At 37.1% G+C, this 26,754-nt stretch overlaps 2 protein-coding genes across 6 annotated transcripts in view; one reads left to right on the plus strand and one right to left on the minus strand.

The window, feature by feature from the left end:
• The window catches only part of Rab3ip (RAB3A interacting protein), a 162,466-nt gene that overhangs the window by 89,993 nt on the left and 45,719 nt on the right, over positions 1-26,754 (minus strand). The gene's annotated exons all lie outside the window — the stretch shown is intronic.
• Best3 (bestrophin 3) overlaps positions 2,449-26,754 on the plus strand; it is a 34,048-nt gene continuing 9,742 nt past the window's right edge. The window contains exons 1-8 of the mRNA XM_027927326.2: positions 2,449-2,600; positions 5,931-6,025; positions 6,481-6,714; positions 15,836-15,990; positions 17,277-17,354; positions 17,461-17,613; positions 21,437-21,517; positions 22,754-22,905. Of these exons, the coding sequence (XP_027783127.1) occupies positions 2,449-2,600; positions 5,931-6,025; positions 6,481-6,714; positions 15,836-15,990; positions 17,277-17,354; positions 17,461-17,613; positions 21,437-21,517; positions 22,754-22,905 (1,100 nt within the window). The remainder of the gene's footprint in view (positions 2,601-5,930; positions 6,026-6,480; positions 6,715-15,835; positions 15,991-17,276; positions 17,355-17,460; positions 17,614-21,436; positions 21,518-22,753; positions 22,906-26,754) is intronic.

A 26,754-nucleotide genomic window follows, 5' to 3' on the forward strand; every position in this document is an offset into this window, starting at 1 on the left:
TAATTTAAAATTTTCCTGGCTAACCATGGAAAGATAATAAGCATAATGAATCAGTGTTACTCGTTTCCATTACACTAAGCCATCACATATCATAATTCTCTATGGTCTTTCAAGACACAGACACATTCTCTTATTCTCTCTCTCTCTCTCTCTCTCTCTCTCTCTCTCTCATATACTTATTGCTTTTTATGGAGGAACATTCTCAATACCTCTCAAATTAATGAAAATCCTGTTTATATTCTTGTTTTCCCCAGTTAATGGCTACATAAGAATGTATTCTTCATTTCAAGTACAAAAAGACCGTTCTAATTCCCCTTTTGGTTGGTAGAATCTCTTCAGAACACTTTGGGGGAAAATGAACCTTTCTTCCTTGATCCCAGGATGGAGTTGAAGTGAATCTAACAGACTTAAAAAACCCAACATCCTTCACATCACCCCAGACTTCTCATTCAAAGGAGTATTTTGGGCGGCAGGTGGAGTTATAATTATAGATAGAAAAAAAGCACCATCAGCAGCTGTCACTTCTGTTTGTTCCAGCTATCACTGTCATCAGTGGACAAACTGGCATAAACAGGCCTCCACAAGTGGAAAGACATTTAACCCTTCTGCTTGTTACACTCTGGATCCTCTCAGTAGCCAGAAAACAGAAAGAAAATCTTACTGTCCATGAGCGAAGGGTAAAACCAAGAGTGCAGCACCAACCTGAAGGCATCTCTTCAGGCGGAGCCTGAAATTTGAAGATTTTCTTTCCTGTTGGAGACTCCAAATAAATAGGTTAGTGCACAGATCAACCTATGCATTTTAACTCTGGTCTCTACTCTGTGTGATCTTAGAGCCTAAATAGAAAGCTGAACTATTAAATGAAAGAAACATTTAAAACTACCATAGCTATGAGAACAAATTATGAAATGAGCTTAATGTTTTTTATGCTCCTTTCTCAATGTTGGCTGTGTTCACTTTATACAAATAGACAAGGCAGAGATGGAAAAATGAAACCAGTTTTGTGGCATGAGTCCTATCCTTTCATAATGCCACATATTTAGACCCTGGTTTCTTTATTAAAATCAGTAATGTTGGAAATATTTGTAATTTTTTTAAAGTGCTGTGTCATTTATAGAGAAAATGGGTGAATTAGAGTTGTTTTCCCTCGTCAAGATAAAGACAAAATTTCCTTGTTTATGTTGAAATATACAATGCAAGTTGCTTTATATGATAAACTATTACAGAATTTGTGTGTGTGTGTATGTGTGTGTGTGCGTCTACTATACTTCTACCTGATTGCTCTATGATGTCAGTGTAAGAAGCTCTGTAACACTCTCTTCATAGATTCTCCTAAGAAAGCCAAGATTTTAGAGAAATTTCATTTTATCTGCAGGGTATCCATTTAGCCAGTAGTTGAGCAGGATTTTCAAAGATTAGCTTTTGACCATCTATCTCAAACCCTAAATATTTAACAGCTCAGTGATAAGTGATTGAATGCCAAAGAACTCGCTGAAAACTAGGCTTTGGAGCCCCATTTTCATCCAGTCCACATCCATGCAACAGATCCAGGTAGAAAGAATTCCATAATAGCCTCATTTTTTTCAGCTCCAAACAGAAATTCAACCATCCCTAAGCATTTTGTGAGAATTTTCATGGGGAAAATGCATTCTCTTTTTTTTTAAATTTGTTTTTTAATTGTAGGTGGACACAATAACCTTTACTTTATCGTTATGTGGTACTGAGGATCGAGTGCCTCACGTGTGCAAAGTGAGCGCTCTACCGCTGAGCCACAACCTCAGCCCAAAAATGCATTCTTTGGGCTACCTTTGAAGTAAGCAGAGTGCTATGCACTGAAAACACCACCAGAGAGATACTGACTTGCAAATAAAGCCACCAAAAGTGACCCATCAATTAAGTTCCCATGAGGGCCTTGCTTCTTTTCAAAAATATATCCTGATTTCTAAGAGAGCCATAACAACCCTGTACAAAGTTTAAGGTGAAATAAGTAGCTCTTTACATACTTTACCAGATAAAGCCCAAACAATAAGTTTTGCCACTAGTTTTGAAGATGTCAGTTAATTTAGCATATCAATACCCTAAATCCTCCTATGGATTAGGAAACTATGTTGGTAATTTTACAACATATCTCATATGCCATATTTATTGAGCAATAGCTATATAGTCTGAAAATAATATTTAGAAAGGCAATTTAAAAATTTTTTAACACTATTCTTCCCAGAGACTCCTTTCCTCCCCTTCTCCTCTAAAAGACCTATCTCTGAGCTGTTGTTTATCCCCAAGTTTCAAATTGTACAAACTGAGAAAGGTGGAGGGGGAAAAAAAAAGGATATAACTGGCTGGCTACTGGCTTGAGTTTCCTTTGATACACAGATTTATGCCTAATCTTAAACTTAACTTTTCACTTGTCTTTTGTCTTCTTGCTCTTCTAGAAAAAAACTATCCAAGATGACTGTCACTTACTCCAGTAGAGTAGCAAATGCGACCTTTTTTGGATTTCATAGGTTACTTCTCAAGTGGAGAGGCAGCATCTACAAACTCCTATACAGGGAATTTATTGTTTTTGCTGTTCTTTACACAGCAATAAGTTTGGTGTACAGGTACTTTGCCTTGCATGTCTCCTTATGGCCATCAAATATTATGTAAGAATACAGTCTCAAAAATCCAAACCCTTTAATTGCTGCTGACTTTTGCATTATGTAACCTCTTCCTTTGCATGAACGTCTTTGTTGTCTTCTCTGCAGGAAAGGGTATTTTAATCCAATACCTAACCATTTTTTAGGATGTTAAACAAACTGTACCTGTCAGGGTCAAGGGGCTCCCATTCCAGCCCGACATTAATTGGTCATGATGTGATGTGGTATTAGTTGCACTTCAAGAATATTATTATAGACATAAACTGGAAGATTTATACTTAGATCCTTACTATGTGATGATTTTGAATAGGCAAAGTCCACAGAGGTATAATTATGTATACTTCTCTCAATGATGTCATTCATAGTTTGACGGTGTGATTTGACAGCTTGCTGCAGTTCCATATGTAATTAACATGTCTGTGATTGTGCATATCAGGCAACTTTCCTTCCTTTTGCCTGGAAAGATGAAATCTTAACCAGGATCGTGCCCTTCAATCTTACCACTGCCCCAACTAAAGAATTAAGGCCTAAACACTAATTTATCTTCTTTTAAAAAAAATTGTAGTTGTAGATGGACATCATGCCTTTATTTTATTTATTTTTTTATGTGGTGATAAGGATTGAACTCAGTGCCTCACACTATGCTAGGCAAGTGCTCTGCCAGTGAGCTACAGCCCCTCCCCTAATTTATCTTCTTTATACCTTCTGATTTCAGGGCATGTTATGTTCACAAAAGGAGGTATTTATTCTTTGTAACATCACAACCTATGTCTGTCATATTGACAGAAAATTTAAACAATGTCATGTCTAAGAAATGCTTTTATGACTAAAAATTATAGCATTAATAAAATTTTATCAGAATGATAAGGGGAAGCTTTATGAGTCTTTTTTAATTAAAAATTGAATGTATACCTTTCTTCTCTGGAGGAAGCTAAAACTTGAAATGAGAAAGCTAAAGATTTTTGAGGCTGTATTTCCACCTTTTCCATATACATCAGTCTATTTTTCCTCTGCATACAGATAGACAAATTTGTGTATCATTGCTCTTATCTACATTCTTCCTTACAGCAATAAGACTCCGTTTGGAGAAGAGGACATTAATTTATCTGGTTGACTATTATAAAAAGTAAAATGTGAAGAGCTATTTTGCTGTGTATCAAAACTACCATTCCAAGCAGGTGTACATATTTATGTACATGTTGGCAGAATATCTTTAGAGGGAAAGTCTTACTAAAAACCCCTAATAATTTTTTCAGATATGTTTTACATGATACTATTTTGACAACTTATTTATGACATTTAAGCCTTCAGAATATGAAATGGTGGAAGACACAATGATGTTCCAAGATAATTATCTCATTAGTTTATTTTTACTAATGTGAGTTTATTGCTGCTGCTGCTGCTTAGAATAGAAAAGTCCTTAGAACAGTTGCAATGTCACCAGAAATGTTCCTTGGGCCCTCAGCCTCTCCCCCATAGCATACCTATTCCCCTCAAAATTGTATGCATATATTTTTCCAAAGGCCAAAGAGCATTTACATTTATTAACCATTAGTTCAATGATTACCCTTCATTTTTAAAGTTCAACTGTAAAAGTTTGTTAAAGTAGATTGTTTTATCTTAATCAAAAGTTTACCAAGAACTATAGGATGAGTTTGTCAAGAAAATCAAACATATCTGTAGAAAAATGTAAACATAGTTTCATTCTCATGTCTACTAATGACTTCAGTTTTTTATGAATGCTGTTATAAGCAAATAGTTACACTTGACAAAAATTATAAGGAAGAACCAGGATTCATTGATTTGATTTTACCACTTCCTATTGTCTGAGGAAATTGGCAAAATAATCTCTATAGTATTTTCTAGCTATTTAAATTTTCTATATGACTATTATAATAAATATTTTTCTTTGGCCAGTTAGCTATAATACAAATTATTTTAAGTATGAGGCCATATGTTAAAAAGTTATTTATTTATATAATATTTTTTAATTCTTATGACATCCCTGATATGTAGTATTATTATCCCCATTTACAAATGAGAAAACTGAGGCTTGCAAAAACTTTAAAACATGTTCAAAGTCCAAATCTATAAATGGCAGACCTGGGATTAAAACTGGGTTTTGTCTGACTCTAAGATCCATACTTTCCATATTTAAATACTCTTTGACCACTTCTACTTACATATTGGAAAATCATCTGATTGTGACTTGTCATCAGTAAGACTCTGATAGGCCTGTCCAATCAGTAAATGCCTCTCTTGTCAGCTTCACCTTACTTTAGTAATTCTGTCACCTCCTCTAAAGCCAGGACAGGAACTCCAAGCCCATCTCAAACATTTCTTCATCAATAACAGCTTCTATCAGTGTTCCACCTGCAATCTGATTGGTTTCTCACTGTTACTTCAAAACCCCTCTGCTTTCTGTTCTACTCACCCAAAGGGGACTTTGACAGTTGTTATAATAGATTTTTCCTGGGGGTCCTTTGTCCTTTGAAACAGCTGCATTCACTGATTTATGCAAATTCACCATGTGTGTGGCTTCTCTTTCTGTATTTTGATTATTAACCTACCTTTGGACATTTCTTCTGACTCTGAATCCCCTCCCTGCAGCATAAATATTAATAATGGTTTTATTAGATGCAATTATGTTAACAATACCAGAAAATGAGTTTGGCCAGGTTGGGTCAGATCCTTAATAGCAAGGTTAAGACATTGACTAAATGTAATAATAAAAGTTTTCACCTCTGATTGCTAAATCTGTTTTGTTTATATTTCAAATAATTGTAGGCTTTAAAATAAACAAATTTCAGATCCCTTGAATTACAATATATATAATCCAAAATGTGCTAAGTAGCATATTCAGGAGAAAGTAAGGTCAAGATATCAAATGTTATTACTTAATAATGATTTAATAACTAATCCATTTAATCAATATTCTCTTTTTTAAGTATTCCTGATGAATAATTGAAAGATGGGCTATTTTATAATGTACCTTGCTCCAAATCAAGTCAGCCAATTATATAAAACTTTAAAAATATAAAATTTTAAAAATAAAATGGTTAATAAATACCACAATTTAATGGCCAAAAATGTTTATGTACTAAAAACTTTAGTACTTGAAACATTAAGCAATTAAAAAGCTTTTGAGCATATCAGCTTAAGGAAAAGGAAAAAGTTACTGCTCCTTAAAAAACTGAGAATATTTGTGCTTAATTGTTTGCACTTAATGTCACTTGCAAAGCAGGTGCAGAAGTATAATATCATAAAGGGCTGTGCATTTTATTTTTGCTCCAGATTGTTACTTACAGGAGCCCAAAAACGTTACTTTGAAAAATTATCAATTTACTGTGACAGATATGCTGAACAAATTCCAGTAACCTTTGTGCTTGGTAAGTATAGGTCACACGCAGAATGCAGCCACACAACTGTCTCCATTAGGATGACACGGATGACTCTGCATGAGAGTGTTTCCAAGCTGAGAGGCATGCCTGAAAAGCCAATGCTTGCACTAGAACCAGAATCATCCATAAAGTTTGCCTTCAGGGCTGCTTTCGCTAAATTAACACCAAGCAAGTTTGAGGTAATAATTTGCTATTGTAAGCCTTCTCTTCACTAACTCTCCATTTTTGTGATCAGTATTATAGTTCTAATACCCACTTACTGGGTGCCTGACATTACCAGGCACAAGTGACATCTTTTTCTGGAGGTCAAAATCTTAAGGTATAGATAACTACATATTTTTGTATTCCCAACCCCTAAAAAGGCTAAAATTCTGTAAAAGCATCAGTGTCACCAATATGTCTGCTGCTAAGAAATTGCTTTATTATTTCCTCTTGTTCTACAGGGTTTTATGTTACTCTAGTAGTGAACCGATGGTGGAACCAGTTTGTGAATCTGCCCTGGCCTGACAGGCTGATGTTCCTCATCTCCAGCAGTGTCCACGGAAGTGACCAGCATGGACGCCTTCTCAGAAGGACACTGATGCGTTATGTAAATCTCACATCCCTGCTCATCTTCCGCTCTGTGAGCACAGCTGTATACAAAAGGTTTCCAACAATGGACCACGTAGTTGAAGCAGGTATTGTGAATGGCTTAACCTTCCTCAGCACTTCTCAACTGAGATAGGGTCCTCCAAAACTCTGGGAGAATCTCTTTTTCTTTCACTCAGGAAACGTTCATTGTTTATCTATTATATACCAGAAGCAATTTTTTAAAATTCATTTATTTTTATTTCTTACATACATGACAATAGTGGAATTCATTGCAATCATAATTATCCATTCATAGCAATCTTAAGAAGCAAAGATGAATGAGACATGGGCCCTGCCCTCGAGAACTTTACTTGGGAGGGGGAGGGGAGGAGGCTGCTTTAAAATAAATTTAAAATAAATGTAACAATCATCAATTTATTTTTAAAAAAACCTGTAATGCTACCATACAATTTTCCAGTACTTTATAGCTTATTTCCTTTTATAGCTATTCATTTGGACCTCTAGAAAACAGATTTGGAGAGATTATCAACTGTCCTGAATTGCACAGCTGATTAGTGGAAGAGCCAGAATTAAAATTCAGGCCGGAATTCTAGTTAATACTTTTCCCAAAGCATAAGTAGATCCTGGCAAGAATCAGCAATGTGGGTTTTCATCTAAGCAGATCCTAAGAAATGGCAGTGAAAGGCTGTTTCAGTGTAGATCTGTTTTCTCCTATGCTTCAAAGTAGATACACTTATTCTATCTGGGATACTGGATACAGTATGCTGAGAACAAATTATGTTTGAGGGATGATTCTCTTTGGCGTGTAAATATTTAGCAAAGGCTCTGTTAAATCAGCCTTCAATAGGGTGAGGATTAAATTAGATAATTCTTGGCATATACAGACAATATAAGAACCATGAGAGGATTGATACATTGAGTATGGTCTCAAATTAGATTGCAATCTCCAGTTTTCTTTTCTGAAATGTCCTTGAAAATAGATTTTTTGGATGAAGAATAATATTTGCATTGGCTTGTATTGTTTTGTCTTCTTTTTTAAAAAACAATTAAAATGAGCAAAATACTTTATTTTTTAATATGTATTTTTTTGTTGTAGGTGGACACAATACCTTTATTTTATTTTTTGTGTGGTGCTGAGTGCCCTCAACGTTTGCCAGGCAAGCGCTCTACCATTGAGGCCACAGCCCCAGCTCATTTTGTCTTTTTTGATGGGCAACATAAGTAGTGACCAAGATCATAGTGTCAGTGTTGGAATCTTGCTAGCTATATGACCTTATGTGAGTTCTATAACTTACCTGTGCCTCAGTTTCCTCATCTATAAAATGGGCTTATAGTAACTTATAATAGCACCTACCTTAAGTACCGTATAGGCTAATTATGAAAATTAAATAACTTAATATTTGCAGAGTGTTCAGAACAAAGTCTGTCATTTTATAAGTGCTGCATTTCTTGTTACTTTACTGAAATCATCTAAAACAATAGCACCTTGGTCATTTGTGGATATGACATCCTGAGTCTTCTTGATCCACTTTGACCAGAAGGTTGTGAAAGTCAAGATGGAAGTAAAGAAGGAGGGGTGTAAATGATGTTTTTTGGAATATAGAGTGAGATGCAAGAAAGTCACAAGGTGCAAGGAGTTAATGAAGGATTTAAGTGTGGGGATGAATGGCCTGGCAAATGCATAGGTATATCATAATGTATGACTAGAGGAACTTTTAAAAAGTTAGTTCCCCCTGTCCTCCACATTTAAAGTAGAAATCTGCTTCAGAATGATCAAGTTAAAAATGCTATTTGACAACTTAATTTTTTATCTTAATATCTAAAGAATCAAATATGTTAAGAATTACATATGGGGTTGGGGTCAGTGGTTGAGTGCTTGCCTCACATGCATGAGGCACTGAGTTTGATCCTCAGCACCACATAAAAAATAAAATAAAATATATGTGTCCATCTATAACTAAAAAAATATTTTAAAAAAATTACATATGGGCTTGGTCAGGTGATGCACACCTGTAATCCCTGCAATTTGGGAGGCTGAGATAAGAGGATCACAAGTTTGAGGCCAGCCTTGGCAACTTAGTGAAACTATGTTCAAATTAAAAAAAAAAAAAATAAAGAACTGTAGTATCTTAGTAGTAGAGCACTTACCCAGCCTGTGCAAGGTCTCGGGTTCAACTCCCCCAATACTGGATTAAAAAAAAACAAACAAACAACAACATCACCTTTAAAGAAAGACCTAAAGACAAATAAGAAAAGTCTAACCCATCCAAATTGATAAGTGTACTTGGATGAATAAAGGTGATATTTCTCTAGTTTGGACTCATCTTTGGAACGAAGAGAGTATATTCTGCTAGGAATCAGATACTGGGCCCATTTCTCAAAGAAAATCTTATCCTTTTAGTGTCACCTTCATATACAAAGCACCTCAAGAAACCAAGATGGCTGGCAATGGAAAAGCTCTGGGGTCTAGTCAGACATGAACTCAGAAAGCTGAGCTGTGCCCTGGTCTGAGGGGCAAGTAGATAAAGGGCAGCAATTAGATAATGACATAATTTCACTTCCTTTTGGTGTATTTTTTTTTTATAATAACAAGGTCTACTCCTTTTCAAACGTGGATAGATGTCTGCACAGACTTGTATCCAGGCTTTTTCTCTTTTGAGGGTGCCTGGAATATTGGAATACTTCTTTTTCCCCAACTACAGAAACCCAGACTATTCCAAGGAATCTGGAAGTGAGTCATTCACTCCTTGATATACATTTTTTCCTTGATGTATATTTAAATTCATGTGTCTCAAGATTTAATCCTCTGACCCACAGACCCCTGCATCTTGACTAACCAGAGTTATTTATTTAAAATACATTTTCCTGGACCCCACTTCAGATCTGCTGGATCAGAACTATTGGATGTAGAACCTAAATACCTACATTTAAATGTACTTCCACTTAGGTTAGAGAAGTACTGAATCTTTTCTGGGATGCTTATTTTTAAAATATTTAAAAATTATAAATAAAAATTATAAATTTTAATTATTTATAATTTTATTTTATTTGTTTATATTTTATGTGGTGCTGAGGATCAAACCCAGTGCCTCACACATGTTAGGCAAGCACTCTACTACTGAGCCACAACCCCAGCCCCTGGGATGCTTATGTTTAAAACTCTTTCTCACTCCTTGTGCAAGACTTCAGCTTTTCATAGGAAAAAAAACTCATTTCTAATGGCAAAGTAGCGACAATTAAGAAAGATTTAAGATTTTAACCTGGCTAGTGTCTCCAGAGTTATAAAAAGGGGATTTGGGGGCAGCAACCTGGTCAGAGGATTTGAATTAGAGATAGACTGACTGAAGGAAGAAGAGAATTGAGGGAGATGATATGATGCCAAAGCTTTTCCAGGTGCCCTTTGAGATCATCACTAATGACCCCTATAAAAAGCTTCTACTGCTATAACTCCTAAGTGTTTTCTCAAAAGCCTGAAAAGGGGTACAGGGCATAGCTTGTGCCCACAGGAATACAAGGCTTTTGTGTTAGGGAGTAGGGCAAATGTTCCAAGCCACTACTCTCTAAGCTAGGAGAGACACTTCAGAAGCCAGGTTCCTCCAAGCTGCTCCAGGGCCTGCACCCTCTGCCCATGACAACGCTGACTCACCAAACTTGCTGCTCCTTCCCCTGCAGAGAGGCTGGCTCAGAGGCTGCACATGGAGTCTATTCCAAGTTCTCCCAACTGGACACATGCCTCTGCCACTCCCTGACTGCCCTTTGCCTGTGCCAAGGTTTCTGGGAAGAATAGGAAGTTCAGGGATGGCGGAAAATGTTTGGCAGATGGCCTGACTCCAGAGCCAGGGCACCTGCTCCTGCCTGAGGGCAGAGAGGATTGGCAAATACATCACCAGGGGCCCAGTAGGGTGTGGCAAAAGAGGAGTCAATGCTGGGAGCACAAAAATCCTCATCAGTTGACTCCCTTATATAAACTCACATATCAGGAAAAATATGTGTTCTCAAACTTTGGTGTGCATTACATATTGTTAAAATCAATATTGTTAAAATCAATATTTTTAAACATGTACATCCTAAGGTGCCACCCCCAAAGATTCTCAAGTGGAATCCAGGAATTGGTATTTCTAACAAACTCCTTGGGGCTGAGATAGGTGGTCCCTTGATCACACTCTGAGAAACAATGGACCCTAAAGCAATCCAAGTTTCCCTTCAACCTCTTCTCCTTCTTACTTCAGGAAAGGTTCTTGCCTATATAGACTCACTGCTAGCCAGGAGGAAGTAAATAAGAGGGCCAGGAGAATGAGTATTAGCAGCTTCTTTTGGATCATCTGGCAGTTCCTTGATTGGAGCTAGAGAACCCAGCCACTTACCTGTTAGTCCCCAAACTTTCCTTGCTTTTAAGTTGGACAGTCAAATTATATTTATTCTGGCAAGTAAAAAGGCCACAACACATGCTGCCAGGAAAATACGATTTACCTATAGGTGAAATTTTACAGGTTAAATTTCTCAGATGAAAAAATGAAACTTTAAAATTTTTGCTTATACAAAAGAAATGTAACAACTGAATTCAAAATAATGTCTATTATGCTGAAAAGTCCCTGAACTAATATGTTACCAATTATTTATCAGAGGGACTACAAGATAGTCTCTGTTATTTTGTCTATTGTTTACAAACCTGTTCTGGAAAATTCTAACTATTTCGATCACCTGCCTTGGAAAATGTCACTCATTCCAAGTCAAGTGCACAATTCCAGACTTCTGCTAATTCAAGTGATGACCTTAGTTGAGTGCATGTATCAGACCAAAACATTTTATCTAGTATTGCACAGGCATAAGGAAAAGAAAATAATTATCTTCAGAATTACTCACCACAAGCACAAAGATGGGTAATAGGAAATCGTATACATTCCCCTAAAAGAAACATTAGCAAAACTGATGTTAAATCTATCATGCATTTGCTCATTCAACAAAACTTTACTGAATGTATACTATATGTCAGGCACCATACTGAGCACTGGGAATACAGGCATAAACAGGTGTGGTCCCTGTCTACAAGTTCAATAAAAACACCATAAATCTTGTCTAATAATATTAATCATTTTACAAATATATTTACAGGTACACTGTATTTCTCCTCTTTTATATATTTATTTATGGCAATTAAACCCAGAGGCACTTTACCACTGATTTATATCCCAGCCCTTTTTATTTTATAATTTTTTTTAGACAAGATTTCCTAAGTTTCTGGGACTGGTCTCAAATTTACCATCCTCCTGCTTCAGCCTCCTGAGTTGCTGGGATTACAGGCCTGTGCCACCACACCTGACTCTACTCTTTACATCTCTACATTGCTTTATTGCCTCTAAAATGGATGATTTCCACCTATGCTTGGTAGCTTATAAGAGTGTTTAGAAGACAGTAAACTTTGAGAAAAAAAAAAGATATCTTTCCTTTTCTTAAAGTCCTAAAATCTTAACATGAAGTTCTTTGAGCTATTTTATAACTCGAGGGAATATGATGAGACTCCACTGGAATTTTTAATGACTCTCATGATTAACAGACATACAACTAAGCAAGCCACCCAGTTGTCAAGTGGTTGTTGAATTAAAGTCCTGACTTTAGCTGCATTGGCTGTAAGCCTAGCCCCATTTGATTTTTTGGCATAGATGCATCATTTAATCTGTGATTTTCTCTAAGTAAAATCAATTGAATTTTGCAGAACATTTCTGCTCTGTGGTTTGTCATTGTCTCCATTCTGCCGCCCCCTTCCACTCCATAGCCCCAGGACTTCTGGGTCTCTAAAATGTTCAACTGCTCTGTGCCATGAAAGAGATGATCAAGGGGACAGTGGAATTCACAGCTGTGCCAGTTTTTCCTGTTGGCTGAACTTTTAGAGGCTGAGTCAGTTACCTCTATAGTCTCACATGATGAGCCGGAACAGACAGAATGTCATCCTGTGAGTGAAACTTGACTCACCTCTGTGCACTTGCTCCCCACAGGAGAGAAAGCTCAAGGCAGAACCAGCCCTCCTGGAATTCATGCCATGAATAGACAGTCTCACTTAGTCAGTGTATAGAGTTTTCCCCACCCAGTTCTGTTTTAGGAGTGACAGTCTATTCACCTAGTGTTTCTGAAAGTATGATCACAGACCATAATCATTACATTATTAAGAGTGCTTATTTAAATTGCATGTTCCTAGACAGCCTAAGGAATCTGGATCTCTGGGGTTTAGGAATCTAGGAATGCACATTTTAAACAAGTTCCAGCAGCACTGCAGGATGTTGAAATGCTCAGCACTAGAACAATTGTTCCCATACTCTGCTGCACATTGGAATCACAGATATCTGGCTCCCACCCTAGCACATTGGGATTCAATACCATTCTAATATGTAGCAAAGTTTAGGAACTACTGCACTAGGGCATACCAATTAATTCTTCCAGTTTCATCTGCAATTGCCTCAGGGCAAATGAAATTCTGGGCCAAATGCACAGGTGAGGAGTTAAAAACACTGATTTTGTGCATGCTATTTCTTGTGTGTATTGTGTAGAAGGCAGTAAACTACAAAATGGGATACTAATTTAAGTACAGGGATGACTAGAGATATTTTGCACATATCAGAAAAAATAAAGGAGTCTCTTGGTGTCCATTCAGCACTGCTACCCCAGAAACTGATTTTCTTCCTCTATATTCTCCGTGCTATATTTCTCTGTGCTGTGAGCTGTAATTCATTGTTGGGTTAATTGTTAGTGAATGTCATGGTTAACAGACATATACAACCAAGCAAGCCCCCCAGTTGTTAAGTGGTTGTTGAGTTAAAGTCCTGACTTCAGTCAGATTCATTGGCTGGAAGCCTAGCCCCATTTGAGTTTCTGGTATAACTGTGTCATTTAATCTGTGATCTTCTCTTCTCTCCCTAAGTAAAATCAATTGACTTTTGCATAATGTTTCTGCCCTGTGGCCACCTTAATGGTTTGTAACCAACATTTTTATTGGGATTGAATGGGAACACTAAAATGAATGGAATGGAATGGATTGGAATGGAAGAACACATAATTGTGGGTTATGGTGGAAAACTTTTGATACACTGCCCTGCAGGATGCTGTCGTAATGTGATTCCATCCATCTCAATCTTATTTTGCCTCTCTTTGATTTTCCCAGTCAACAGGCATTTCAAAAGTTCTCCCATTATATTTAAAGGAGATCTATAATTGAAGTGGTGGCTTTGTTGCATACATTCGGAAAACAGAGATGAAAACAAGCCAGGCACGTTGAAATCTTCCTGAACAAGTCATCCCTCTGAGAAGGGCTCAGATGCTGAATGCACAGCTTTCTTTTTCAAAAAGAACCCATTCTGCCTTCAAGTCTTGAGGTGCAGAGCTTTTAGTTCTTCTGCTAACAGAGCCTCTGCTGTAAAAGCAAAAGATATCTGTCTCAGCTTCAACCAAGGAAAAATAGGCCAAGTGTACAGCAGACAAAATCTATGATGACTGGAATGTTGTTTGTCAATGTATTTAATTAGTCTTCTGCCTTGAGGGCAATAAAATTTGCCTTAAAGTAGCAAGCAGATCCTGCTCCATAAAACTACAAGTTGCAAGTCAATGCAAACATACACCTACATTGACAGATATAAATATTTTACTCTGGTTAGAAATATTTTGGGGGGATAGGCAACATGAAAATCACTGAGCAGAGCTGAGCTAGTCAGAAAGAAAAGAGCTACCAAGAGAAATCTAGGCATGTGCAGTAGCAGGATAAAATAGCGATGCCAGCCAGGGCTGTGGATAGGGCCTGAGGAAGCATGGCATGGAGACAGACATGTGAAGGAGACAGGGTGGTGGGAGACCAGCCAACTGATCATGCTGCCAAACTGTAGCACATCGATAACTGCAATTAAACAGCCTTGGATAATGGCCCTGTTCTGGGGGGAAAAAAAGCATTGGTCTCTGGTTTAATTGACTTCAAGTGCTGATGAAAATATCATTACATTTCATAACAAATGTTCTTTGAATTGATTTGACAATCTAGAGACTTTTTTCAATTGACCAACAATTTGATTTCCAAAGATGGAATTACTTTAGATAAGATGTTTGACCCTTCAGGGAATGACCAAATTCTTCCTGCATACTCTTGAGCGATACATTAACATCTGATTCACAATCTATTTTTCTTAGTAATCAAGAATTTAGGCCAAATACAAAACCATTAGCTTTCTTCTCTCTACATGACCCCTTCCAATCAACCGATGTCCTACATTGAGAGAAGGGCCTAACTCTTGCCTTATTGTTTGCACTAAATAAACCCTCACTCTGCATATTTGCCTAATGCTTAGAAGCCAAGAAAGGGCTTGCTTGCACAATTTGATCCATACTCCTGAATAAAAAATAGCCAGAGACAAAGTAATTCTTTGGTCAAATTACAGAGATTGCAACCAACATACAAGCAGGGTCATTTTTGAAAATTAAACTATAAATCCTAAGAATATATCTGTTAGAAAATTGATATAGAATATCTGAGAATAGGCTTCCAGTTAAAGGAAGAATTGCTGCAGCAAGTCTTTCAACATAAAGCCAGGCCAGGTGTGGTATGCATGCCTATTAACCCCAGCTACTCAGGAGGCTGAGGCAGGGGGATCACAAGTTCAAGACCTGCCTGAACAACTTAGCAAGATCCTGCCTCTCAAAATGAAATTTTTTTAAAAAATTGGGGTGTAGCTTATTGGTAGAGTGACTTCCTAGTATTTATGAGGCCCTGGGTTCAAAACCCAGCACCACAAAAAAAAAAAAAAAAAGAAAGAAAGCATTAAGCCAAGACAGTCAAATTTAGCTGTTAACCTCTTGTAATAACATTTAATCATGCTCTGCAAGTCTTAAAAAAAAAAGTAGATTATCTGGATCATGTAACAACTTTGAGCTGCACTAAGAAAGAAAAGAATTTCCAAGCTTATTTTCATTTTTTACCTCCAGAGAGAGTACTAATTTCCAGGCATTGGCAGAATGTTCCTAAGGTAATCTGAATAACTTGAGTGTAATATTAAACTTGTCTTCTGTTGGTAAATATTGTCTTTGTAATTATAACTCTGTTTATTCCAAATACTGAATAAACAGAAACTTCATTTATTAGGACAGTGATTTTCAAACATTGCTGAATATCAGAATATGTTGATGCATAAGTGCTAAGTTTGTATAATCTCACTATTGTTATTTTGCATAAAGGTTTTATGACAGCAGATGAAAGGAAAATATTTGACCACCTCAAATCTCCTCATCTGAAATACTGGGTTCCATTCATCTGGTTTGGTAATCTTGCAACTAAAGCCCGAGATGAAGGTAGAATCAGAGACAGTGTTGATCTTCAATCATTGATGACTGTAAGTACATCATAAACCCATAAGTTAAAAAAATGCCATTTAGATCCCCTAAAGAACCTAGATATAACAAGTCATACCAGAAAGAATCTGCTTTGTTTAATCCTGGTTCCATGAAATTAGAAACACTGGGGTAGTATCAGAAGCTACAGTGTACAGGACAGAGATAGTATACATGTTGAATTCAGATTCTTTTAGTGGCTGTTTGGAAGCTGTGTTTCAACAGAATCCTTTGTAATAGGTTCTGTAAAAAGTGCTCCCCCACCCACCCCCAAGTGTTGGGAATCAAACCCAGGGTCTCATACATGTAGGCAAATGCTTTATCACTGAACCACACTCCCATCCCAAAAGTGTTCCTTGATTCGTTAACCAAGGGCTGCCAAGAGACCTGAAAGATTTGGTGCCCACACAGCATATTTGCCACCCCTAGGATAAAATCTGGAGGAAAAGTAAACCTCCTAAGCCATTTCCCCAAAACTGGACTATCCCAAGCTTAAGTTAGCTTTTCAGGTGTTCCAATTATTCACATGAAAAAGCAGTATTTTCACTACACAAAAGAGCCCTGAGTTCATCTGAGAACAAATTTACATAAGAACTGGATACATTTGTGCCACAACTGTCTCCTGCTTGGATTAGGCTGAAAGGAGTCCATAGCTTAAAAACAGCTCTCAAATTAAGGTGAACTCTTCATCCCAGTCTTAGATAATAATGTATGTTCAATAGAGGAAAGGAATCAATGAAACACAGTCCTTTCTATGCCAATTCCTATGCCACACAAAGATGGATTTTTATATGAGCATTCAAAAGTCTCCATTTGTAGCAAGGGGAAGATTTAGGATATATTTGCATCTCTTTTCTAAGATCTATATTAAGCATGTTTTTAAATAAGAAGGGGAAAAAATACCCTCGAAATTTGCTAACTAGAAATTACAATTTAAATATCAACCATGGCTTTCTTATCACCACTTTCACCTAATATATGGGTTGGAAATTATGGATCCTATAGAATAAGGGATATTTCTATAAAGTCCTGTCTTATTTTAATATTTTAAAGAATATGTATGTCCAGATGTTCTCACCCTTTTTGCACATTGTTCAGTGATTCTCGTTGCTTGTCATTTTCAGAACTTTCTTTTTGTAGTAGTCTTGGTAGCCAACTTATGAGCCACAAAGGCAATCCCATCACTTTACAAACCCATTTGGAAAAGACGTGCCCATGTTATGAATCCCAGTTGATGTTTATTACCATACTCATCATCATATTAAATCATGTTTTGTTTCTGGCTTAGGAAATGAATCGATACCGCTCTTGGTGCAGCCTCTTATTCGGTTATGACTGGGTTGGGATTCCACTGGTTTACACCCAGGTATCAAACACTTTGCATGTGATATTTTCTATTTGCCCACCTTGGCACTCTAGCTCCCTGTGGGCAGCTAGCACTGTCCTCTCACTCCAGTTTCTCTCTATTCCAGGTTGTCACTCTTGCTGTCTACACCTTCTTCTTTGCATGCCTGATTGGACGCCAGTTTTTGGATCCCACCAAAGGCTACGCGGGGCATGACTTAGATCTTTACATTCCAATCTTTACTCTCCTACAATTCTTCTTCTATGCAGGATGGCTCAAGGTAGCCATCAGTTTTGGTGCCCTAAGATCCACTCTTAATCTATCACGTTCCAAACTCCACACTGCTCCTATAATGAGTCTTTAGAAAATTATTAATCAGTGAATCAAAGGCAGATTTAACATGTAACAGCTCAAATATGAGATCACTTTTCCATCAAGGATTAAAATGACAGAGATGTAGTTCAACTGTGTTGCAGCAGTCTGAAACAGTTTGTTATGTAAAGAGATTAGAAGAACACTTTTTTCATAGCTATTGATTTTTTAAGTGTCTATTTGTTCCCATTAGGATTACAATAATGTAATTAAAGTAATAACTGTGCCTGCATTTTTATACCACAATAAGCAACTAGGAAGAGTAAGCAAGGGCAAAGAAGCAGCTTTGGATATCAATCAGATTTAAGCATTAATTGTGTAGTAGTATTTTAGTTCGGCTCAACTCTGTAAATTATTGCTTGAAATCCTACTAGTTGTTCCACACCATTAAGTGCATCCAATTTTCAAAACCAGAACTTAGACTCAGAACTCATCAGAATCAAAATCAGAAACACCAGGATTAATGATGACATTGAGTTTGCAGGAGTTTAAAAACAGGTTAGAGCAGTAAAAACAGCTTGTCTGATTATCAGTGAAGAATTTTATTGGTTTCACCACCTCCACCACTATCCCTGCTCCTCTCAACCCTCCCCAGGTACATGTGTGTAAGGACCAGAGGCCTGATTCTTCCATCACTTTGGTGAATGTCCAAATGGGAAGTATGTGATAGGAAGAAAGTCAAAGATAATGGCATCATTAAGTCAACTGAAATCTAACAACAGTTTAAAGATGTCTCATGAAATAGAATTTTCAAATGTCTGGCCTTCCAAATAGCCACATTGTCATGCCTTCAGATTGTAGCAGATTTTTCCCTGCAGAAGTCTTTTCTTTCATCAGTTTGACTTTTACCCAGGAAAAATAAATATGTTGGCATTTCAAATTATACTCCAAGGACTAAAGGCTGTCCTTTACAAATGGCAAAAATATTTTTAACCAAATGACAGTGATTGTTAATTATTTTTACTCACGAGTAAGAAAGAGAAGGAGAGTTAATGGCTCTCATTTCCCATTAAAGAAAAAAGTAGACTTTGTCTTTATCAACATAAAATTCACACAGGTGGCCCAAAGGTAAATCATTCTTGTGTTTTTTGTTTGTTGTTGTTGTTGTTCTTTCCCTGAGTTTTGCTGAGCTTCTTTTTTTTTTTTATTTTTTTTATTAGTTGTTCAAAACATTACATAGCTCTTTTTTTTTTAATTTTTTATTGTTGGTTGTTCAAAACATTACATAGTTCTTGATATATCATATTTCACACCATTACATAGCTCTTGACATATCATATTTCATACATTTGATTCAAGTGGGTTATGAACTCCCATTTTTACCCCGTGTACAGATTGCAGAATCACATCGGTTATACATCCACGTTTTTACATACTGCCATACTAGTGTATGTTGTATTCTGCTGCCTTTCCTATCCTCTACTATCCCCACTCCCCTTCCCTCCCCTCCCATCTTCTCTCTCTACCCCATCTACTGTAATTCATTTCTCTCCCTTTTTTTCCCCTTTTCCCTCATTTCCTCTTATATGTAATTTTGTCTAACGATGAGGGTCTCCTTCTATTTCCATGCAATTTCCCTTCTCTCTCCCTTTCCCTCCCACCTCTCGTCCCTGTTTAATGGTAATCTTCTTCTCATGCTCTTCCTCCCTACTTTGTTCTTAGTTGCTCTCCTTATATCAAAGAAGACATTTGCTTTATGTCCATGTAAGGTGTTCAGCTGGCCCATAACGCAATTAATGGTTCCTTTCTTCTGATGCACTTTCTAAAATATTAACATCCTTTGCCTAAAAATATTTTTTAAAAATATGAAAAGGTATATTCATAGCTCTGCTAAGAGACAGGCAAACTTAACAGAGTGAGTTTTCCCAATCCAGTGAGTTACATTTCAGTTTCTAAAGAGCTGTTCTAGCCTGACAATTCAGATATTTATAAATCTTTCCAAAATGTAGAAAACCATCTGGACCTTCTAGACAGTATATTACTCAGTTACTTGCTGAAAATGGAGCCTCTAATATTTTTGTGAGATTGTAAATTCACAAACATAGGTATCATTTTAATAACTGTAGATTATAATAATATACACAGGACTAACACCATAAAACTGAAATTTTATATATAACAAAAATATTTTCAAGAATAAGCAGTGACTCATTTAATTTGAGAAAAAACCCAGGCAACCCTCACAACTCACAATGAAGGACTCTGACCACAGCTGTCATTAAGAGACTTACTGACACAGGACACTGCCCTGCCCAGGACTGTCCCTTAGAACAAGGGAGATACACTTCTTTATATAAGTGGATCTCAACCTGCCTATGCTTTAAAATCTCCTAGGAGCTTTACATAGTACCAATTCCTGGGCCCAGCATCAAACTGGTTAAGTCAGAATATTGAGAGGAGGGACTCAGGCATTATTGTTTATTTTTTAAGAGCTCCCCAGGTGATTTTAGTGCATAGCTAAGGTTGAAAATAACTGCTGTAAATGATTTGACTTAAATACTAAAAACTTAAGTAAGTAAAGCTCCTACCAATGGTCTCAGAATTTAAAAATCTAGATACTAATCAAATGATATATTTTATATGTTTATAAGTACATAATAAGTATAAGTATGTAATATTTTAAGTATATAATAAGGAATAGGTAAATAAAATTTTATATACTTCTAAGTATATGGTGATATTACAAGTATATAACTAGTCAAACAATATATTTTATATACTTGTAAGTTTTTCCTATGTAGAGGATTCAATGTAAAAACACACACACTCTCTCTCTCTCCCCACCTCTCTCTCTCTCTCTCTCTCTCTCTCTCTCTCTCTCTTTCTCTCTCTCTCTCACACACACACATACACACACACACACACACACAAATCAAAGTAAATTATTCAAAAAAGTGAATGACAAGCAAGTCATTTTAGACATTTAAAACCTCTCATCAAGAGGCTATAGAAGCTAGGCAAGGTAACACACATCTGTAGTCCCAGCACTCAGGAAGCTGAGATGGGAGGATCCCTTGAGCACAGGAGTTTTCAGACTAGCCTAGGCAACATAGCAAGACCCCATCTTAAAAAAAAAAAAAAAAAAAGCTATTCAGTTCAGGAATATGATAAGAATATTTAATATCTGTCAAATATTTTTAAATGTGATAAGAAACCACCTAAAGTTTTTTCAACAGGAAATCTAGCTTACTAGATAGACAAGAGCCAATCTAGGGTAAAGCTAAGTAAGCCTCAAATTCCAACTTGATGACTGACTAGCCTGCTCTTTCACTTAGCGGTTATGTCTAATAACTGTGAAACCACCTTGCACTTTCTTTAACTATGACTTAAGTCTTCCTCTGCTGTTTAACTTTGTCTTATCATCCTAGCCCTTATAAATTCCTTGAAAGCACAAGCTATATGCCACTCACATGTTGATGACTCTTCAATATGCACTGGTTTGAGTGAGCGCCCAAACAGCACAAAGCTTCTCTGTGATAGGGCCTACACTGTCACCAGTTGAATAGACAGATCCACTTGGAGATCATGCCCACAAAGGAGCATCATTTATGACTAGAGAATCAAGTCTCATATTCTAATAAGTATCTGTCTGGAAAACAATCCACTCCCCTCTAGGCTTCATATTATGAAAGTGACAAAAGAAGGAGAGAATAAAATAGGAATCAACTTCAATCTCTGTTCTTAGTCTTCACAAGTATCATGATAGATTTGTTCTGTGTTTCCAACTGCAGGTGGCTGAGCAGCTTATCAACCCTTTTGGAGAAGATGATGATGATTTTGAAACTAACTGGTGCATTGATAGAAATTTGCAGGTTAGAAGAATTTTTCTTTCCTTTATAAACCTTAACAATAAATCACCTGTGATGTTTCTCATTTAAACAGATTCTGGATGCAGGCCCCTGGACTTCAGAGCATTAGTCACAAATTAAAAAGTTTGACTATGCAGTATATTATCCTTTTGGAGCCTCACAGGTCCTGGATCTCAGTTCCAGTGAAATTTAGGTAGAATTTCAAATCAATTTTCTCTATAAGTTTCTCTATCAGTTTTAACCAGCCTCTTCCATCTAGAACAAAGCAGTATTTTAATTCATTTTTTTATCTGTTTTAATTGGCACCCAAAGATATTAACAGTGACATAAAATAGCATCCAGATACAATCTGATGTGACTTTCCAAACTCACAGCTCACAGACCTCAACAGTCAGTTGTCCAGCAGCTGGACACTGGGAGCCTGGGCCACACAGGCCTGTGTCTCAAATCTGCCTGACATGCATAAAATGGACCCTCTTCTCAGTGAGTTTTCCATGAAGAACCAGCATGAGGAGAATGTTAGGCAAAACTCTCCTCAGACTAAAACTCTCCTTCACTTTGTCCATTTGTTTCAAGCCTAACTTGGCTTTTAAACAGGTTCAAACGTTTCACAGAGATTACATTGTCAGTCTATTAGGGTAAGAAGTGCAATGCCTGAATTACTCTGTCAAAAATTGGTTCTGAGAGAGTAATTTATTTATGTATCACTCAGTCAAAGCCAAGGGGAAAGATGATTATAGCTTCAAACAGCATAGGCTTGCTGGTGTGCTTTTCTAAATAAACAAGAAACCAGGGATTGTAAGAAGTGATGTCAAGTAAAAAGGTGTTTATGGGGTTAGCAGAATGAATACTGAGGCTCTCCACCTTGCTGCACTACCTGGAGTTAGGTGGTTGCTGACAGGGCAGGCACTAAGATAATACCAGAACTGTGAACAAAAAAGGAAAAGGTGCTTTGCCTCCCTCCAGATGAGATGCAGCTCCATCCTGGGGCATAAGGACAGAGGGTGGGCAGCTTGACAGTCTCACTTATACCACTGACCAGTGTTCTCCAGTAGTGAACAACAGGTGCAACTCTGCAGCAGCCCAGGTTGCAGCAAATATATGCTGTAGGCATCTGTGCATCCATTCATTTGGACTATGTCCTGTTGCTCTCAAACTCCAGTCCCCCTACTGAAAATTCTTCTCTTTTTTTATATAATTCACATCTGATTTAGCCTAACAATATGACGATGATTTTAGGTCTCTCTTTTAGCTGTGGATGAAATGCATATGAGCTTACCCAAGATGAAGAAGGACATTTACTGGGACGATTCTGCTGCTCGACCACCATACACACTGGCAGCAGCTGATTACTGCATACCCTCATTTCTAGGGTCAACAATCCAAATGGGGTAAGTGTGTGTGTGTGTGTGTGTGTGTGTGTTTAAATCTTCAGTATTTAAAAAATAATGTGATCACTGATCTTTTGACATTGGTGGCGGGGCGAGGGGGGGATTCTTTTCTAACCATGCTCAATAGACAAGTCAGTCTCTATCCTTATGTACCATGAGCCTTAAATAAACAGGTTGAGGCCTGAAGTAATTCATGCACAGCTCTAGAATAAGTTTATTAAATCTGATTTTGGAAAAATGTGTGAATGGGGGAGGGGAGTTTATATATATTTGCTAACAGCAGATGCCAGTTTCTAAGTAGCTTAAAGTAGGCATAGAAAATTTAGAAAGTAATAACCCCCTGCCCCTTCACTCAAAAAAAAAACTGTAAAAAGGGAAAATGTTAATGGCAAAACTTTGGCTGTTCCCTGAAGTCAATCTAAGCAGATTGTGGAGCAGATTCATGTCTAGTTGCCAAAGTAACCACCTTTCCTCGCTCAGGGTTCTGCTTCTTGTTTCCCTACTTACAGGATATCTAGCTTCTGTCCTACCCCTATAAAGTGTCATTCTTAGCCAAATGTCTAATCTTCAAAAATAATGATGCTGTTCCAAAGGGGTCTGCTTGAGAGTCCAAAGCAAAGGGTGACAGAGTGGAATTTCAGGAGTGATAGCAAATGAGGAAAATGATTTAAGAACCAGGTGTCTTCCAAGTACACCTCAGAGAAGGTTGCCCATGCCAGGCTAGACTTGCTTCTGCTTTTAGATGGCCTTTTAAGACTGAACCTTTTCATCCAGGGTCCTTCCAGGCCAGGTTGCTTATCCTTAGCCCAGCTTATTGCTCAGTCTGTGAGTAGCAATTTCCTGTTGCTGACACTTGGCAACCTGTGTAATTCCTTCTGCAGTGGCAGAGCTTCATGGACATCTGGCAACCTTCTCAATTTTGAAAATTAATAAGAGATGTTTTTTCTCTGAGTTTGTTTTTAAATAATTAAGTATGCTTTATCCTTCCCCCTACTCCCACAACTGCTGAATGCAAAAATATTTAAAGATCTAACTTGTAAAAGAAGTGAGACCAACACCATTGATAAAATCAGGGAGTCATTGTGATGATTCTATTTAGACACCCTATGTTCCATTTCTAATGTCCATTAAGTTGATTTTATATAATGTTTAAAATGACTTTGAGGGATCTCAAGATTTTTATTTTGGTCTACGTATTTATACTAATCATTATAATTTCCAATGCCTAACTAAATATCCATGTTCTTTAGAAAATATTAAAATAGGGGGCATTGGGGACATGCCTGTAATCCCAGCAACTCAGGAGGCTGAGACAGGAGAATCACAAGTTCAAGGCCAACCTCAGCGACCTGGTGAGGCCCTAAGCAATTAAGTGAGATCCTGTCTCAAAACTGAAAAAAAAAAAAAAAGCCGGGATGTAGCTCAGTGACAAAGTGCCCTTGGATTCAATCCCAAATAACCACTTCCCCAAATAATAGCAAATAAAATATTTAAATATATGTTTCTCCTGTTTGTAAACACAGAAACACAACATTACAGATTTACAATTTCTTAATAATTACAGGGATGATTAAACGATATTATAAACATAAAACAATCTAATATAACCATAGAGCATTATTATTATCAGCTATTCAGGTCTTTTATTTGTTGATTTCAAACTGAGGCATAGAAAGATTGAATAAACCTAAGCTTTTTCATGTTAAAGTAACCTGGAAATCTGGGACAGAAAATAAAACAGTTGAGACAGAACCAGAAGATACATTAAGACTGCAGCAAAAATACATTAGCTATGAGATAGGCCTATTTACCAGGATGACAGGGAAGAGCCCAGGTGAAGGCCAGGGTCTGTGAAGAGGTTTTGTATGAGATGCCTAGCAGGACTCTGCTAGAACCAACTGACCAAAGAAGCAGTTAGGCAAAAGCTCAGTTGGTCTTGATTTTTCTATGAATGAGGAACATAAAATGGGAGGGAGGCTCACACTCCAGAGAAAGCCCTGCAGGAGCACAAGTAGGAAAAGCCAAGCCTTCCCAGAAAGGCCTTTTGAATTCATGATTCAGGTACTCAAGAAAACTTTCTCATCACCTGTGACAGTAAAACCAACCTTAAACTAACTTAAAAGCAAAAAGGGGTTTTTTGGGGTCATACTCAGAGGACAGGCTCACTTTGGGCTTTGCTAAAAAAATACAGTAAAAAAAAAAAAAAAAAAGCTGGATCCAGAGGCTCCCTAATGTAACCCAGCTGACCACTCCTGTCTTTCAGTTGTGCATTTCTCTCCTCTGGCTCAGTTCTCAGGCAGGTTCTTCCCTTCAGGGGGCAAAACAGCAAAATGGTAGCCAGCAGCTCCAAGCTTGTGGTTCAGCAGACCCTGTGCAAAGGGCACAACTCCTTCCAACTCTTAAAGCTGCAGTACTGAATTTGCTGTGATTACTGAGTTTGGCTGACATATCTATTCCCAAACTAACCACTACTGATAGGGAGGCACAACTGATTAGCCAAGGCTGGTTATATGTTCATACTTGATAAGCATATAAAACACCCCTGCTTCTTTTTTATTTTTGGATGAGTAAATTTTTATTTTATTATTCTGTTTAGAGTATATTTTCCCAACATACTTAATTCAGAAATCAAAGTCCCTTTATCTTTTTATATCAACACTTCAGATTTGTAGTCACAATTCCCATGACCCAAAAATTCTAAAATCAAGGCAATGCCCTTCAAAAATCTAGCAAAAGTACTATCCAAGGGCAACCTGAGAAGTTATTCTGCCTCATATTCAGCACACTCGGAAGTGACTTTCACATTCAGCACACTATCCATTTCTACTTAAAAAGGAAATTCTTTTGTTCTCAATATTAAGAACATGTTCAAAGCATGGCACTATTTTCTATATATTTAATAGATATATGTAACTGAAATAAAGTTATGCCCCCCTTTTTCTAATCTTAATTACAAATTTAAAATATGTTTTTGCTCATACCTTCAATTGTTTTTCAGAGTTCTACTCTGTGGTAAGTTTTATGCCAGATGCTACAGATAGGCTTAAAAAAAATGAAAGAACAGAAAAAAGCACCTCTTGCTAGGCATGGTGGTACAGGCCTATAATCCCAGCAACTGCGGAGGCTGAGGCAGAAGGATCACAAGTCCCAGGCCAGCCTCAGCCATCATTGCTAAAAAAATACAGTCAGGATCTAATCCAGATCATCATAAGTCACTTCAAAATTCATACAGTTTTTTATTTACTAGCAATTACTCATTAATACAACACTGAGAAATAGAGTACGTGGAAATTAAAGACCTGAATTCTCATAACTCCCTTTAATCCTGTCTTGAAATTCAAAACAGCCAACAGTAAAGGAGCAATAATCCCTAAAAAGCATTAGAAGAACACCAACAAACTCTCCATCCATAACAGAGGATTCCAAATCCTAGAAAAGACAGCGGGAGGTGCTTATGAAATGGATCACTTAAGTGTGTCTTGAGGTGCTTGCTGTAACTAACTGCCTGTTAATCTAAAAGCATGCTCAAGCCTGTAAACTGTCTGTTTACTACAATCCCATTTAAAGAACATTGCTTTATTGAACTTTTCAATCACTACTCAAATATATATCAAAACCTCCTCACATTTACAGTAATCTTATGGAAGGGCTCCTTGAGGTCAATTAAGGATCCACTTAGTTAGTAAAAAGAAGAAATATTCAAAATTTTAAGAGTTCCTTCTAGTTAGGAGTTGAAGAATTTATTTAAAGCTTACTTGTTATTGTAAAACTATAACTATTGGAAATAATGTCATTTACTTATCTGCTTATTCCAAAACTTCTAAGCATATGTAGCAGTAGTATAATTAC

Source organism: Marmota flaviventris, chromosome 3 (assembly GCF_047511675.1).
Source record: "Marmota flaviventris isolate mMarFla1 chromosome 3, mMarFla1.hap1, whole genome shotgun sequence".
In the NCBI taxonomy this organism is placed as follows: Eukaryota; Metazoa; Chordata; class Mammalia; order Rodentia; family Sciuridae; genus Marmota; species Marmota flaviventris.